This window comes from Terrapene carolina, unplaced genomic scaffold, assembly GCF_002925995.2.
Source record: "Terrapene carolina triunguis isolate 2854851 unplaced genomic scaffold, T_m_triunguis-2.0 Scaffold131, whole genome shotgun sequence".
Taxonomy (NCBI): domain Eukaryota; kingdom Metazoa; phylum Chordata; order Testudines; family Emydidae; genus Terrapene; species Terrapene triunguis.
This window is the reverse complement of record NW_020664482.1, coordinates 2,703,531-2,721,877: the sequence shown is the minus strand read 5'-3', so window position 1 is coordinate 2,721,877 and position 18,347 is coordinate 2,703,531. Positions and strand designations below refer to the sequence as shown.

Sequence of the window (18,347 nt, the reverse complement as noted above, 5' to 3'; positions counted from 1 at the left end):
GGAAGGAGGTCAATTTTCTGCCATCATCTCCTTTCTAGGGGAACCATACCGTATTTCCAGTTAATCTGGGCTACTGCCTGGTTTTACTCAGGAGATTCCCTGGTGAGTGTAGGTCTAGTAACACTGTATGGCATGCATGATCCTCTGGAGCTGCCTGAATTAGTGTCAACTACCTCAGCCTGCACCCCCCACTAACTGACTTAGTATTATTTATCATTCATTTGGAGTACCTAGACATTTTGGGGGGGGGGTTGGCATAGTAATCTGGGGTTGTGGGAATTATAGACAAGTACGCATTTGACCTAATTCTGCTTTCACAAGTTTTACAGTGGTGTAGCTATTAACTTTAAAAAACAATATTCTAGTTCTATATTGGCATAAACAAAAGCAGAATCAGGCTCAGTAAGTAAAAGATTCACTGTAGTGCAGCGTGTACCACTAGTTTTTCCTGTCCTCTTTCAATAATCCTTTTAGTGAGCCTTAGTGAAATGTCCTCTCTCTGGGTCACCGGAGGTGTGAGTTTGCTCCCAGTTCCTGTGCTGGATTATGGATTCCAAGGAGGAGGAACCAGGAACAGGTAATGGTCTTGTTGGAAAACTAGATTTTAGAATTCTCTGGCGTTAGCTTTTGTATATTACTAGGTGTCACCACCACATTAGTTAGCAATTTAGCTGAACAGGATATGCTATCCTATCATCACACAGAGAACCAAGGTCATGGAATCATAGACATGTAGGGCGAGAAGGGATCTCATGAGGTCATCTAGTCCAGCCCCCGGCGCTGAGGCAGGACCAAGTAAACCAAGACCAGCCCTGCCAGGTATTTGTTCAACCTGTTCTTAAAAACCTCCAGTGATGGGGATTCCACAACCTCTCTTGGAAGCCTATTCCAGTGTTGAACTACCCTATAGTTAGAAAGTTTCTCCTAGTATCTAACCTAAATCTTCCTTGCTGCAGATTAAACCCATTAAACCCATCCCCTTTATAGCAGCCCTTTACATCCTTGAAGATTGTGCTGAGCTGGCTTCTGCGGAATTAGTTTTCTTACTGGAACTGACATATGTATTTCTGATTAAACAGCCACAGCTCATTTTACACAACACTTTTAATAATGTAGTTATATCAAGCTATGGATGAGCCAGGTTAATCAAGTCTCCAGTGATGCTGGTTGGAATTTACACTCCTTTTAAAATCAAGCTATATCGTCCCTGCTCCCTTCTCCAGCCACTAGGCCAGTAACCCTATCAAAGAAGATAATTAAGTTGGTTTGGCATGATTTGTTTTTCACAAATCTATGTTGGCTAGTCCTCATACCCCTGTTATCCTCTAGTTGCACACAAATTGATTGTTTAATAATTTGTTCCTGGTCCTGCTGAGATTAACTGGGAGTTACACAATATATTACTGAACCGCAAGATCAGATGTCAGGAGGACTTTTATCAAGGAGTAAGTAGCGGCAGCTGTTAAAGAAGATAGACATCCAGGACCACAAATTTCAAACCCAGCATGCTTGACTCTATAAGTTAGCCTTCCAAAGTGGACAAACTGAACATCATGCAGTTTACTGTGTATGGGTACTGTCTACCCCTCGTCCATCACCAACTTTTTCCTCTTCTCTCTTGAGCCTTTTTTATTTTTGGCCAGATAATTATCACCTTCCTCCTCTGAGGTGACTGCATTTCAGTGGTGCCATAACTGGTTAAAAGATAGGAAATAGGATAGAAATAAATGGTCAGTTTTCAGAATGGAGAGAGATAAATAGTGGTGTCCCCCAGGGGTCTGTATTGGGACCAGTCCTATTCAACATATTCATAAATGATCTGGAAAAGGGGGTAAACAGTGAGGTGGCAAAATTTGCAGATGATACAAAACTACTCAAGACCGTTAAGTTACAAACAGACTGTGAAGAGCTACAAAAGGATCTCTCAAAACTGGATGACTGGGCAACAAAATGGCAGATGAAATTCAGATGATAAATGCAAATAATGCACATTGGAAAACATAATCCCAACTATACATATACAATGATGGGGTCTAAATTAGCTGTTACCCCTCAAGAAAGAGATCTTGGAGTCATTGTGGATAGTTCTCTGAAAACATCCACTCAATGTGCAGTGGCAGTCAAAAAAGCAAACTGAATTTTGGGAATCATTAAGAAAGGGATAGATAATAAGACAGAAAATATCATATTGCCTCTTTATAAATCCAAGGTATGCCCACATTTTGAATAATGGTTCAGAAAAGGGCAACAAAAATGATTAGGGTTATGGTACAGCTTCCATATGAGGAGAGATTAATAAGACTGGGACTTTTCAGCTTGGAAAAGAGACGACTAAGGGGGGATATGATAGAGGTCTATAAAATCATGACTGGTGTGGAGAAAGTAAATAAGGAAGTGGTATTTACTCCTCCTCATAACACAAGAACTAGGGGTCACCAAATGAAATTAATAGGCTGCAGATTTAAAACAAACAAAAGGAAGTATTTCTTCACATAACGCAAAGTCAACTTGTGAAATTCTTTGCCAGAGGATGTTGTGAAGGCCAAGACTATAATAGGGTTCAAAAAAGAACTAGATAAGTTCATGGAGGATAGGTCCGTCAATGGCTATTAGCCAGGATGGGCAGGGATTGTGGGCAGGGATTCTGTTTGCCAGAAGCTGGGAATAGACGACAGGGGTTGGATCACTTGATGATTACCTGTTAATTCCCTCTGGGGCACCTGGCGTTGGCCACTGTTGGAAGACAAGTTGCTGGGCTAGATGGACTTTTTGTCTGACTCAGTATGGTGGTTCTTATGATAGGGTTACAGGAGAAGGCCCTTTCTCATGTGGGTTGTTGTCTTACCGAAACCAGTGGGACTATTTGCACATATAAGGGCTACAAGAGATAGGCCCCCAGTTTGCAGTGTGCTTTGGGATTCTTTGAGATGAAAGGTGCTATGTAGATTATAATATACAATAACTCCTCACTTAACGTTGTCCTGGTTAACGTTGTTATGTTGCTGATCAATTAGAGAACACGTTTGTTTAAAGTTGCGCAATGCTCCCTTCTAAAGTCGTCAGCCGCCTGCTTTGTCCACTGCTTGCAGGAAGAGCAGCCCATTGCAGCTAGCTGGTGGAGCTTGGAGGTTTGGAGCCAGGGTGGGCCGGCAGCCCATCAGCTCCCCGCTCCCCTGTGCGGCAGCCGCCCAGCAGGCTATCAATTGCTGGGCAGTTCAGGTGTCCCTCCCACCACTGCCCTGTGCTGCTCCTGTCCTCTGCCTTGGAGCCTCCTGCTTGCTGTGCAGGGGGTGGGGGAAAAGAGGGGTGCTGATGTCAGGATGTCCCCTCCTGCCACTCCTGTACCCCATCTCCACAGAGCAGGGTCAGGACAGGACAGGGCTCAGGACCGAGGGAGCTGCAGCTGCTGTCTCAACTTGCTGATCTACTTAAAATGACAGTGTACTTAGAGTGGGGTCAGCGTACTTAAAGGGGCAATGCGTGTCTCTCTCTCACACACACATGCCCCTCCCCGCCCTTTGGAAAGTGGAGGGAGTGGTGTGCTCAGTGGGATAGCGTTAGGGTGACCAGATGTCCCGATAAAATCGGGACTGTCCCGATATTTAACCCTTTGTCCTGTGTCCCGATCAATGTATGATCAGGACGCCATTTGTCCTGATATTCAGGTAAGGAGGCGAGCGGGAGGGAGGCGCTGACCCCGTGGGTGCTCCGGGGCTGGAGCACCCATAGGGAAAAATTGCAGCCAAGCTCCCCCCTCCTCCCCCCAGCGCACCATGTCCCCACTCCTCCCCCCCTCCAGTGCTTCCTGTCGCCTAACAGCTGTTTGGCGGCGCTTAGCGCTTTCCAGGAGGGAGGGGAGAGGAGCGGGTACACAGCGCGCTCAGGGGAGGAGGCGCAGAAGAGGCAGGGCAGGGGCGGGGACTTGGGGGAGGGGGGTGGAATGGGGGCAGAGCGAGGGCGGTGCAGGGGTGGGAAGAGGTGGGGGGTGGGCAAGCACCCACCCGGCAGAGGGGAAGTCAGCGCCATAGGGGTGAGTGGCAGGTGGGGGGGTGAAGAGGTGAGCGAGCGAGCGGGTGGGGAGGTGAGCGGTGGGTGGGAGGGACGCAGCAAGCCAGTGGCAGGCTGGGGGATGAGGAAGGGCACGGTGGGGTGGCTGAGTGGGGAGGGGCAGGACCTGGGGCAGAGTGGGGGCAGAGCCTGGGAGGAGCAGGGGTGGACTGTGGGTGGGGCTGATGGCACTCCAATGTGTCCCAATATTTTAGTGTGGTGATCTGGTCACCCTAGATAGCGTGGCTTCATCACTGTTCGTTTCCGCAGGGAATGGTTGTAGCCACTACCATGCCTCTGTTGTGTGTCCACCCTCCATTCGTGCTGCCTTGTAGGGTGTGAGGCTACATTAACAACAATGTGTTAACCTTTGAGCGTTCATCATTTAGCAGCAAAAACAACGAGGAGTCCTTGTGGCACCTTAGAGACTAACAAATTTATTTGGGCATAAGCTTTCGTGGGCTAAAACCCACTTCATCAGCTGCAAGGCATTCCCTGGGAAATATCCCACCCTCTGACGCCACCACCTCAACCAAACTTCACAATCATCATCGCTGTGTACAGTATTAAATGGTTTGTTTAAAACTGTGTTTGTGTGTGTCTGGTGAAAAAAATTTCCCTGGAACCTAACCCCCCCATTTTACATTAATTCTTATGGGGAAATTGGATTAACATCGTTTTGCTTACAGTAGCATTTTTCAGGAACATAACTACAACATTAAGCGAGGAGTTACTGTATCTCTGGTTGGACATTAGGAAAAAGTTCCTAACTGTCAGGGTGGTTAAACACTGGAATAAATTGCCTAGGGAGGTTGTGGAATCTCCATCTCTGGAGATATTTAAGAGTAGGTTAGATAAATGCCTATCAGGGATGGTCTAGACAGTATTTGGTCCTGCCATGCGGGCAGGGGACTGGACTCGATGACCTCTCGAGGTCCCTTCCAGTCCTAGAATCTATGAATCTATGAAACTGTGCTGTTTATGCTCAGGAGGCTTCTAGAACATCGCAAACACATCAGAGTATAAATGTTCTCACGTTCACCCTTTTCCATCTGCGTACATGTCCAATAAACATCTCTCCTACACTTCAAGTGGAAATTTAGGAAACTGAGCAATGTATGAGAAGAAATTTTGGATTGCTTGAATCCAGATCAAATAGCTCTTGCTGAAAAGTGTAATTCTGAAGTTAGTTGGCTTGAAAGCATTAGCTTCTAAACTATCCTTAGAAATAGATAGAAGCCAGTGGTATGTTTCAGAGGGAAACATGTTGGTATTTGTTTCATAAGCATAATAATTCTGTTCCATTCAGTCATATAGATACACTCTCAAACAAAAGTGCTGACAGATATGTTATCTTCCTACATCTCCTTTTCCTTATTTATCTGGCTCACAACACAAAACATCAAAACGGCTCCTGATATTGTGAGAAGCTGAGTGCCCTCAATGCCCATTGACAACATTCTACATCCTGCTCATTCTGACCCTAAGTGCATGGTGTGTCTGCAAAATATGGAGGTGGGAACAAAATATTATTTGCCTGCCAACAGTTGAGTGTTTGCATAATTACCTGTTTGTTCCTGCACATGTGTATGTTGCTGGCATAATATATATTGTTGAAAACTCTCTCCAGAACGTCAGCTGGGAACACTAGGGAGTATAAAGTGACCAAGAACAATCACATTGGCATCAGCAATAACTATTAGTGTGGCTATGGCATGTGAGATAGCATCAGTACATACAGCTTGGAAACTTTTTTGCTATATTGCTTTCTGTCCCTGTGTAACCAGAACATGTTTTCAGTACTGCTGGTTGCTTTTATTGGACAGATAAGGCCATTCATTGCAGTCACTGATAAACATCTTTATCTTTTCAAAGCATAATTTGGAACGGGCCCACTATCTGTCCTTAAACATTCTTCAAAGAAAGCTGATGACCAAGATGGTAATGACTATAACTAAATATACTAATCTCTCTTCCTCTTTCTGTGAAACTAAATTTGGATCCTGGCTGGAACACAAGCACGTACAAGCAGAAATATGATCTGTTTGTGAAACAGGAGTATCTATATTTTGCTTACTACTAAAAGTAATGGAACTCTCAGGGCTGGCTCCAGGCATCAGCTTGCCAAGCAGGTGCTTGGGGCGGCCACGCCGGAGAGGGGCGGCACATCCAGTGGACGGTCCCTCACTCCCGCTCGGAGCGAAGGACCTCCCGCCGAATTGCCGCCACAGATCGCGATCACGGGTTTTGTTTGTTTGTTTGTTTTTTTGCGCCGCTTGGGGCAGCAAAAACCCTGGAACCGGCCCTGGGAACTCTCATAATCTCCTTCCCAGGACACTTTATTAATTTTCCACTGTCATCATTCCAGGCTACCTGCCGTACCCCCTTGCAGGCAGACATGGGGTTGCAGGTGAGCCCTTGGTTGATTTTCCCTTCACCCAGGGTATCAACAAGGCCAAACAGACCATAAGGTTAACAGAAAAGCCAACAGAGGACATGAACAAAACTTTCACTTCAACATCTCAGATGGGATACTAGATCATTCCTGGTCTACCCATCCCCACACCTGAGCCCTGTGCTCTCTGTACCCAGGCACTTCCCTCTGGGGATCTCTCGGTTCCAGTCTCTGCACCTGGTGTTAGGCCTCTTACCTCACTGGAGTAAGATCCCTCTCTGAAGTCCGAGGTCCATCCACAGCGACTCTTCTCCAGCGACAGCAGGTGATACTTTCCAGGTCAGACTTCTGGCCACTGTCAAGGGGACTCCTGACTGAGACCAGGTCCCCTTGGATGCTGGCTGACTGAAGTCCTCCATATAGGAGGCTCCCCTCTCTAGGAGCACCTCTTATAGATTCAATATTTTGGTGGGTTCCCCAGAGAGCTCACCCTCTAGGCTCAGTTTCTCCTGGGAGCTCCTCCTTACAAGAGCTTCCTGTCGCCCCTTGGAGAATTCCCTTCTAACTGAGTTTAGGTAACCTTTATTTACTAATCAGCCACCTGGGCCAGTTATGGGAAGACTAGGACCTAGCTCCCCATAAAGGATAGCGACCATACATAGAGTGTGGACTATTTGCTATTTAATAACCACTTTTATTATAGAGATTAGAGGTTTAGCATTGAGGTTTGTCACAAGATGTAAAAAGTCTAGTTAATAAAAGTTATTTCAGTCCAAGAAAATTCCAGTGAAAAACCCATCTTTCTTTAAAATGGATCTTGCACAACATTAGAATTTTCTGAAAGGTGCTAAAGCACTTTAGACTCCCAGACCCACTGTAAGAAGGTCTCTAATTATTTATTTATCTCATACATAACATGTAATAATTCCATCACACATGCTCTCTCAAGGTTTATTCAGCTTCTAGCCCATGAATGATAAAGAGGAAGAGTATATAAACAAAGGATTATAGTATCAGAGATCTTGCTTAGTCATAATGACCGTTCCTCAATCAGACAGTGTAAGAGAGGCAAAAAGCCAGCTCAGGTAAGTCTCCTAGACGCTCAACAAGGATTCCTTTCGATTCACCTGACAGAGTCTCTATTTGTGGACTATGTGGTGTCTGCATTAGGTGTTAATTGTGATATATGCAGGATTCAAACTAAGTAAGTCTACCTATTGTATAATAATGCCTCTTGGTGCATGGGTAGCATATACAGCCTAAATCGCTTTCTAGGAGGCCGGATCGCTAGTGAGCAGGGACGGTTCTAAGGATGGGCGAGCAGGGCTGTGGCCCTGGGTGCCAGCTTCTAGGAAGTGCTGTACCACTGCACTACTCAGCCTTTTAAAAATACATTTTAGGCTTGACTGCTGCAGGATGGGGCAGCGAAAACATTTTCCACCATGGCTGGCAAAACAATTAGGGCCACTCCTGCTCATAAGTGCTCTGAGGGCAGGTTGACTTCCACACCGACCTGCATACCCCATGCCCACGAGAGACTGGGAATATAGCAGCAAATATTGCACAGGGGTAATGTCTATACACTGTACTCCACTTTCTACTTACAAAGCAGTTTTACACTTTATTATATTCCATTTTACAACTTTACAGACTACCATTACAATTTCAACTCATACTTAAGCAATTCAGTACATACTTTGATAAATGCCTTTCAGTGTACTGTATATATGTAACTAAAAAAAGTACAAAACAAGCACAGTGGTGCAATTGTCTGGGCACTTTCAATGTTGCTCAGCAAAATAAGCGAGAACCCTGTTTGAAAGCATGTTAATTTTGGGGGGGGAAAATACTGAATGTATACTAGTCACTCATTTGAATTTTAACATCCTTTGCACAGCTCCAAGTATTCCTGAGAAATATCTGTAAAGTGTCACTTTTACTTGTAAATCTCTTTATATTTCGGCAGTGGATCTAAGTGAACCATAACCTCCGTCACCAGATGTCCCACTGATTGCGCAAAAAACGTGTAAGGAGTCGTGCATCCAGGGAGAATGCATAGTATCTTCTTGGTACATCTAAACAAAAACAAGGTAGTAATTAAGTCACGTTTCAACTCATTATTCACTCATGATATCACTGTTTTAAAAGATACACAAAGCAAAAGTGGCATAGCATTACCCAATTTTGTCTTCAAAGCTGGGTTGCAAAGGCAGCATAACAAAGAAATGAGAAAGAATGGTTATTCAGTAACTACAGTATGATACATATATATTATTAGGTAGATTTCAGAAGAAGAGACTGTTCAGCTTAAAGACAGGCAAGACTCTCTCTAAGGCTAGGTCTACACTACGGGGGGGGTCGACCTAAGATACGGAACTTCAGCTACGTGAATAGCGTAGCTGAAGTTGCGTATTTTAGGTCGACTTACCTGGCTATGAGGACGGCGGCGAGTCGACCGCTGCCGCCGTCGACTCCACTTCTGCCTCTTGCCGCGGTGGATTTCCGGAGTCGACGGAAGAGCCATCGGGGATCGATTTTATCGCGTCTTCACTAGACACGATAAGTCGATCCCCAATAGATCGATTGCTACCCGCCGATTCGGCGGGTAGTGAAGACATGCCCTAAGAATTCCTTACTGCTATACCTGTATATTTTAACAATAGCTCAGAACAAATGTGATTTAGTTGTTCAACCAAAATCAGTATTGTATAGTATGATCTGATGACCTAAACACATGACCTAGAAATCAAACTTCATTATACTGCAGCATTTACTTAAAAATGTACAAAATGAAACAGACACACAGCTCCAGAAACTGATATTTCTCAGTCTGATTTCAGTAGATTTAGCTATATTGCCTTGCAGAGTTCTCTAGTTTAGAAAATAAACCTAAATTCTGTGATGCAAATGTCAGGATGAGCGGTAAATACAAATACAGATAGGAACCCACTTGGTTGTACAACCTGATGGTAGAAAGATTCTGGGTGCTCAGATCCCATTTAAATAGGTGGGAGTTCTGAGCCTTCCCCCCAGAAGCAAATTGACCCTTTGCTGACAATGGATGTCAGTGCGGGGTGGTGAATATAGCATCATTGCAGGCATAGAGATGAAGAGACTGGTTTTGGTACTCTCTTAGAGAGCATGGCTGTAGAGCTGGTCAATAATGGTTTTACTGGCAATTTTGAAAAAAGTCAAAAAAATTGTTTTGGGGTAGAGTGAAAATGAAAATTTTCAGAGAATTCAAAAGTAAAAAATTGTTTAGAGTTGAATAAAATGTTTTGTTTAGATTGTGAGCAATTTTTTGAATTTTAAAAATATAATTAAAGGAAGATTCTGAATGAAAAGTCTGTTTCAAACCAAAAAAATAAAACCCCTTTCCCCCCCCTAAAAAACAATTTGGCAAAATCAACACCAATTCATAAATGTTTGTGTCATCAATCTTGCATTTATTGCCAAAAAAGTCAGGGCACGGTGGGAATTACAACATACTACCTATCTGCTGTACCTTGATTTCAAAGAGCTCCTCCTGGGGTAGGTTACTGGGGGCTTAGTGTACATTCTGTGGGGCACTGGTAAGCCAAAGGAATTACTCTGGATTTACACCGATGGAACTGAGCTCAGAATCTGGCCCATTTTGGGCCATCTAGCACAGCGCTTCTTTCTGTGGTTCCCTGTGTCCTCCAATTGCAGTTCCCCATCTACTTTTGCTTCTACCCTTCTCTTCCCCATCTCTCTCTCTTGCAGCTTCCCATCCCTTCACTATCTTAAGTAACCTGAAAGTGGGCCTCAGGGGGGCATCTAGTGGGTTGCCCTTCTCCCTCCCATATCAAAATAGCATACAATATTTGTTTGTTGGCTGATTTTTTAAAAACATATAGCAACCAATTTTTTTAAAATTTAAATTGGGCCTCTAAACTAACCCAATTTCCTCCTCTGTGTTTAACCAAGGAACTTTGCAGAAGAGTTTCATTATGGTAAAACTGGTAAAGATGTTTTGTTGCTATTAAATGCACAAAAGATTCAAAGCCAACCATTATCTACATGTAATAAGTAAGACAAACATGAAGATCAGTTTTGTCTATATGAAGTCTTGGGCTATTCATTCTATACAATGCAATATGTGGAACCTTCATTAATGAAAACTAATATTCTTAGCTAGCACTTAACCTGAAAACAGCAGATATTGCATTAATACGTTGTCCCATTCATCAAAGAGAACAAGATGGTGGATTTTTAAATGTGTTCAGATAATAGGGAGTATATTAACAATGCATCTCTGTTCTAAGAGCTCCCTACCCGCTGTGATGCTAAGGCGTGGTACTGGCTGATTTGTTTTCAATTTGAATATTGCAGAATTAAAAAACCCTCAAATTCTGGCAGCTGCATGTAAATTCAATAGCTTGGTCAGGCTTACTTGCAAAAAGAGTGGAGTAAGCAGGTGCAACTCCTGTGAACTTTTCTGGGCAAAATTCAGTGGTGAAGTAAACAGGGTTATAATATGTGGAGAAAGCACAGCAGGGGGCAGGTAGCAGAAAAAGCAACTAACTAGAAGATATAAGATAAAGCAGACACCGCTCCCCCCCTTAATACCTTCCTCCTCCCCAACACTCCCAGGGCCAAATTCAGCCCCAGCACAAGAGAGGGGAACTCCCACTGACCTGAACCAACATTACATCCACTTGGTTTGCAAATGCCAAATGGATGCAAGTTATACTTTGCCACTTACATACATTTTCCTATCAATTTACACAACTGTTTGTGTCACCACTGAATTTGATGAAATATTTTTCAGGAGACCTGATGATGTATATGAATATAAAATGGTACAGTTATAATAGAAATGAAGGGAACTGTTTAATCAAACAAAAATCATTATATAGTGTGTGCAGACCCTCCCCCCAGAACAGTGGTTCCCAAACTTTAACAACCTATGAACCCCTTTCACTAAAATGTCAAGTCTCGTGAACCCCCTCCTAAAAATGAATATTTCCAGGGATTTTCTCCTTTATCTGAATATAAATGATAAAAGCAGTGATCTTGGAAATATAAAATGTGTTTTTATGACATGCTTATTACACACTATTTATTAATTATTATTTATCATTACAGTATTTTTATTACATTATGAAAACGGCAACACTCTTCCACATAGGTGTGCGCATGGGGTGTGCCAGGTGTGCCCAGGCACACCCTAATGCAGGGGTGGGCAAATGGCTCCACTGTCCCGGCGCGGCAAGCCGCGGGGTCTGCACTCCCAGCCGAGCGCAGCAAGCCGCCGGACCCTCCCCCGCCTTGCCCCCTCCTCTGGACCCATGCCGCCTCGCGCACAGCGCTCTGGGGGCCGGGGCTGCGTGCTCCCCCGGGGCAGCATTTGGCTTGGTGGTGAGGCAGACATGCTCCCCCCTCCCCTGGAGCTATGCCGCCGCACGCGCAGCACTCTGGGGGCCGAGGCTGCGCACTCCCGCGGGGCAGTGTTTGGCTCCTCGGGGAGGCTAGGAGCCTCATCTCATGGTAAGGGGTCCGGGGTTAGGGGGGTTGGATAAGGGGTTGGGGTAGTCAGGGGACAGGGTGGGTTGGATAGGGGGTGGGATCCGGGGCGGTGGTGATTAGGGGCAGGGGGTCTCTGGAGGGGTCAGTCAGGGAGCAGGGGGGATTGGATGGGGCATGGAAGTCCCGCGGTCTCTCAGGGGGCAGGGGGTGGATAGGGGTCAGGGCAGTCAGGGGACAGGGAGCAAAGAGGGTCCGGAGGGGCAGTTAGTGGGGGGGGTCTCTGGAGGGGGTGGTCAGAGGACAAGGAGCTGGGGGGGTTGGATGAGTCAGGAGTTCTGGGGCGGGCTGTCAGGAGGCAGGGGTGTGGAGAGGGGTTGGGGGAGGCAGGGAGGTTGTATGGGTCAGGAGTTCTGGGGGTCCTGTTGGGGGTGGGGAACGATTGGATAGGCGTGGGAGTCCCGGGGGTCTGTCTAGGGGCAGGATTGTGGATAACGGTCGGGGCAGTCAGGGGACAGGTAGGGGGTAGGGTCCTAAGGGGGCGGTCAGGGGACAAGGAGCAGGGAGGCTTAAGTAGAGGGTGAGGTTCTGGGGGGCAGTTAGGGGCAGGGGTCCCAGGAGGAGGTAGTCGGGGACAAGGAGCAGGGGGGGTTGGAGGTTCTGAGGGGGGAAGTCAGGGGGCGGGAAGTAGGAGGGAGTGGATGGGGGCGGGACTAGGGCAGGGTGGGGCTCCCTGGGTGCACACCCTAATGAAATGGGCTGCGCATGCCTATGCTCTTCCAAGATCTCACGTTCGTAGCTTGTATCACTTTGAATAAGCCTGTTATAAGACAAAGCTCCTATGTTTCATCAAGGAGTATCAGATGTGAAACAGCATGAAGGTATTTAAGAAGCCAACTTAAAGAGTTCCTCCTACACAAGCATTCAGGTCTTGAGCAGTCCAGGCAAACAATGCACATTACAACAAAGCTTAAACTTGTTCTTCATAATAATTTTAAAAACAATACTAGCTGCCTATTTAAATTTTAAAAACAGCAAAAAATATCCACCTCCCTTTCCATTTCTTATAAGGAGTCTTGAAGTTTAAATCTCCTCAGTGTGATAGATATGCTTGCTTTGATCTGCTTAGCTCTTGGAAGTCCAGAGGCTCCGGGCTGCTGGCCCCATGGTGCCTGGGGTCCGTAGGGACAGCTCTGTCCGCCATTAGGGAATTTTTCCCCGAGAACCCCCTGTAACATTTCGTGAACCCCAGTTTGAGAACCACTGCCCCAGACTATTTTAATGTAAAATAATTTTGATTTCACATGTTCATTTAAAATTATACTGTATATAGTATTCTAACCTGTGAGAGATGAAATTATTGTGCATAACATGACTAGGAAATTCTGAGAACATCTTGTTCAATCAGAAGTTACAAACACTTGGAAACACATAGTACAAACACAACTATTCATTTTTAGACACCTGGTACTGTAGCTTTGTTATATTAACTTTCTTTTATAAATTAAAGATATGATCCCAGAGGTAGAGAGATCAGTTTGAAGAGCCAACTGGCCTCTGATTTCATATCATGTTAATGGGGATGGTACAAGTTATTTTTCTGCATCTGTTAACACTATGCTATTATTGATCATAGATTACATCTGTACAACACCTTTCACCCAGAAGATTACCAAAGTGTGGTTACAGTGCATGTATATCTAAGGGTACGTCTATACTACCCGCCAGATCAGCGGGTAGTGTTCGATGTATCAGGGATCGATTTATCGCGTCTTGTCTGGACGTGATGAATCGATGCCCATACTCCACCTTGGCAGGAGGAGTAAGCGGAGTCGACGGGGGAGCCGTGGCAGTTGACTCTCCGCCGTGAGGATGGCCAGGTAAGTCGAACTAAGATACTTCGACTTCACCTACGTGAATAGCGTAGCTAAAGTTGCGTATCTTAGTTTGAACCCTCCCCCCCCCCCCCCCCCCCCGCTAGTGTAGCCCAGGCCTAATGGTATAACACCCACACACCCACTTCATTCCCTCCTGGGTTTTACATGCTGTTTAACACATACATTGCTGTTTAGGCCAGGAAGCAGAAAATATCAGACAAATGAGGGAAGGAATTTATATAGGCAAGATGTAACTAATCAAGTTGCCAGCAAGCCAAGACTTATTACTGTACTCTTGCAAAAACTGCCAGAGTTCTTCATGCCTATACATGGCTAGGATCCTAGTTATTTGCATCTGTGAAGGCTGCACCCTAAAGCACAGTATGCTGCAACGCCACAATGAGGCACAGGCTCAAAACAAACTCAGAGGTTAGAGTTCCATCTACTGAATCACCCACGCTTCCATATTCAGGGGCTTGGGTTTTCATATGCAGTTAAATAATGAAAGAAAAAATTGAGCCTGTTTTCAAGCACAAAGAAAAAATCCCATTTAAGTCCTTGACACACAATATAGCCATGTTTGGGTAGCAGACTGAGAGCATGTGTAATTCCGTGGGCAAATTAATGATAGGAAAGTAAGGGAGGTGTCATTTGATTTGTAAAAGTCTACAGGATCATAATTTCAAAAGTGTCACCCTCTACAGCATGACAGGGAGGACTTGCTATCCTCCACCCCCAGGGCCGGATTAAGGTTATGAGGGGCCTAAGTATGAATTATGAAGTCATCAAACATTCCTCTACATACATATTTACATATTAATTTATGTAAAATTAACAAGTTTATTCTACTCTCACGACACGCAATTCTTCCAGCAGATACTTCTGAGTAAGAGGTAGCACGAGGGATGCTACGCTGTCCTTCTCTTAGGCCTCCTTTCTCCTAGATGGTGGAGTGCTCATCTGTATGAGGATGAACACTGCAACATTCCCCATCCTGCTCACCTCTTTCAGCCTTGTGCTTCTACCCTCAGCTCTCCCCGGCACAGTGCAAAGCCAAGCCCTGCAGGTGTTTCCCCCAAGCTATGGCCTCTACATCATACACCCTATCTCACTCTGACTGCAGCCTGGGAGGCAGCCAGCTTTTATTATGTAAAAGAAAACCACTCGGGTGTAAAATCCACTGAAGTAGAGGAAGTAGCAGTGGGAAAATGACATTGGGTGGCATTGTATTTTAGGCTGTCTTGCTCTGACAGCTGCCTCTCAGTGTTGCACTGGCTGAGGACAATGAATTACTGTTTTCACATTGAACCCAAATATTATTTGTGGGATGATACCCAGTTTACATAGTTAATCTCCAGTGATTCACCACATCAGGCCATTCTGTCACCAAGCTCTTCCACAATTAGAATAATAGATAGAATCATAGGAGTGGAAGGGACCTCGAGAGGTCATCTAGTCCAGTCCCCGGCGCTCATAGCAGGACTAAGTATTATCTATTCTAGAATGTGTGATCAGCAGCTCTGACACGAGGTTTTCTAAGCATGAGTTCTGTGTGCACCAGCCCCCTATGGTTTGCATGTGTTTGTTTTAAGCTTTGTGTAAGAAAAAGATAACAGATGGAAGTGACACAGATCGTTAGATGGCTGCCCAGTCATGATATTTAGCACTTCTGTACTATGTTAGCTCTTCAAAATCACTGTACAAACATTAAACAAACTTAATCTAAAGCCTTTCAGCTTTTGAGTGACTAGGAGTTGACAAAACAGAGCTATTCCCTGTTGTGTTCTCTGCCCCGCTGAACAAAAAGGCTTCATTGAAAATCAGCATCTTAAAAAAACCAGTAAGGATCTTTCAAAAGAACAGTCCAACCAAGGCTGCTGTAGTGACACCCTTGCTACATCAGGTCTGGTGTTTAAGGCTGGTGTAGAATGAAGGGAGAGCTTGCTGTTTCGTTTGCAGGTGTAAATCAAGCAGACCTTGCCTATTTTTTTCGTTAAGTGCTCAGAGTTTAGGGGAGGAAAGTGAATGAGATTCTGCTTATACTGCATGCAAAAAAGCAGAAAGAACCAAAATCTATTCTTGTGCAAAAATCTGTTCTCCCTGATGTCAATAAGGCTACACAGGTGCAACTGTTAGCAGGAATTGGCCTGTGTTCTCATTCCCGTCTCGAATCACATTCCAGGCTCACCCAACATTTTCCAGTTGGGAAAGAAGTTAGTTTGAATTGGAGCAGAAAAATGAGGACTAACTTCAGATTTATTTAGGTTTAAGTTTTTGGAATGAAGCTCAAAAGAAATCAAATGTGAGGTACTTTTATGATGGATTGAACAGCTAGAGAACCAAACAGCAAATGGACAGAACCTGCCTTTGCCTATTCAGCCAGTCTTTCTATCATAGCCTGCTAAGAAGTGGATTTAAAATCCTTGAGGGAGTGGGGAGGAAGAAACCTACAACATTGTATGTTGAGCTTCCTCCAGTGATTTTGCAACCCCTTAAAAGTACAAAGCTGCGTTGGCCTGTGGAACTAGGCTGAGCATAAGGAAAGAACTTGATTGCCTGTGCATCCCAGTACAGAAAAATACACCAAAGAAAAAAATTGGATGTCTTTGATTTTTAGTACAGTTCAATACAGTATTGAACACCGTGCATCATACCTCTGAAGCCCCTCGCTGGAAGGTTCTGTAAAAGTTAAAGTACAGGTATCCAGAATAGGATGTTTTGTTTTGTTTTTCCTACAAATGTGTGGGAGTTCATTCCTTATACATGGGAGGGGCAATAGTTCTGGCTGGAGCTAGATAGAGTGTGTGCAGGTTCTGTGCAAGCTTCCCACCCTACTGCTCTGGTACTGCCTCTTCCCCTTCCCATCCCCATCCCTTTGCCCTGCCCCCCACAGGCACTCACCAGTTGTCCAGAAACGGGACCCAGCATACACAGAAGATGACGGTGATGGGCACTAGGACCCAGGAGGCAGCATCCTGGAGCTGCCTGCCAGCCTCAGCCAAGGAGAGGGTCAGAGGGAGACTCTTCCCTCCCTGACAGCTAAGCAGAGCTCCGGAGAAATTGGGGGTGGGACGAGCTGGGTGCAGCGGGGGGAGGGAGGGGGGAAGGGGACAATGCCTGCTCAAACGACACCCACGGCTGGCACAGGTTCCCGTGGTAACCGGATTTTTGGTGTCCGGTCACCAGTGTTAACTGGATTCCTGGCAGTGTGTTCCTGCAGCGCGGGGTGATGCAGGCTGCCAGCCCAGCTGAGCTCCTTCCAAGCCACAGGGGGCTGCTTTGCCTTTCCTTTGCAAGCTCGCTCCCCCTCACCCGGCCCCAGCTCTGCCCCCTGCCTGACCAGTAGGGCCTAAAAATAGGAGGGCCTAAGGCTATCGCCTTATTAGCTTACTGGGTTAATGCAGCCCTGCCCACCCCCCACTTCCAGCTTGAAGTCCTCTGGTTGGTGGGAATTTTGGTAATACAATGTCATCAGAAGTGGGTCAAGTTGGGTATCATTCCCCTTTCTGCCACCAACACAATGGTACCAAACATGACAAAACTAGAATAATTATCGAGCTGTATATCTGACAAAATGTTTTTTAAAAAAATCAATGCTTTTGTAATTATACTTTACCACAGGCATGGGAAACATGCAACCCTCACAAAGTTACACTGTGGCCCTTGACTGGCAGTACTGTGTTATCAGTTAATGCTCAGAACATGACACCTGAATCATTTTTTTAATGTTACAGATTACTGTAAATGGAAGGAGTGCATCAGGTTGATTTGCCATCATTGGAAAAAAAGAAGCAGGTCAGTGATATTATCAGATTTGCTTATTTTGCCAAAAGAGTTGTAATGAGGCACCGATTAAGACGTCAGAATCCATCTGCAAACAGTATGCATATAGTTATGTAACAATCCCAAAGTAATTTACATTACATACAATCCCAAAGTAATTTATTAGAAAATCCTTGTTTTTACTTTGGTCTCGATCATTTTTAGGTATCAATGGGGAGACAGAGTACCAACGAGGAGCCGAATCTTTGGAGGATAAGACCACTGAGGATCTGGTTACACACAACGCTTGGGGCACCTTACATGCTCTAAGAAATGCACACAAACTGAATATGGCAAGGTTGGAGAGAAAGTACATCAAGCAACAGGAAAATTGATGGGACAAGTGCCAGCTGTGGGCAAGACTTGCCTTATACTAAGTCCCAAGGTCTGTGTTTAGAGAAGAACACCTGTTTCTTCTGTTGTTAGCCCAAAGGCATTCATTATTGTGAGACATGGCATTATGAAGCTACTGTCATGCATGGTTCAGTGAAGTTTCTTCGTAGCACTAACGAAGAGGCTGACGCTAAAATTATCTTGCATGCCATCAATGCCACAAAGAGAAGTGCAACTGAACTCCAAATGTTTGCACAAGACTCAGATGTTCTAGTGCTCTCTGTGCAATTGTGACGGAATGCATGCCATACTCACACCCTACACACTATTGTAATAATCTTTGAACAAAGTATGCCTTGAGAGGTATCATTTGAAAACTCATAACT

General features: G+C 45.1%; 1 protein-coding gene and 1 long non-coding RNA gene across 4 annotated transcripts in view; one reads left to right on the top strand and one right to left on the bottom strand.

The window, feature by feature from the left end:
• The window catches only part of LOC113406731, a 23,593-nt gene extending 5,246 nt beyond the window's left edge, over positions 1-18,347 (top strand). Inside the window, exons 2-5 of the long non-coding RNA XR_003369851.1 lie at positions 475-577; positions 8,409-8,532; positions 17,541-17,601; positions 17,794-18,347. This is a non-coding gene — a long non-coding RNA (uncharacterized LOC113406731). The remainder of the gene's footprint in view (positions 1-474; positions 578-8,408; positions 8,533-17,540; positions 17,602-17,793) is intronic.
• The window catches only part of DOCK11 (dedicator of cytokinesis 11), a 121,498-nt gene continuing 110,296 nt past the window's right edge, over positions 7,146-18,347 (bottom strand). For all 3 annotated transcript variants that reach the window (XM_026653046.2, XM_026653048.2, XM_026653047.2), the window contains one exon: positions 7,146-8,517. In XM_026653046.2, coding sequence (XP_026508831.1) covers positions 8,395-8,517 — 123 coding nt within the window. In that variant the 3' untranslated portion in view covers positions 7,146-8,394. The remainder of the gene's footprint in view (positions 8,518-18,347) is intronic.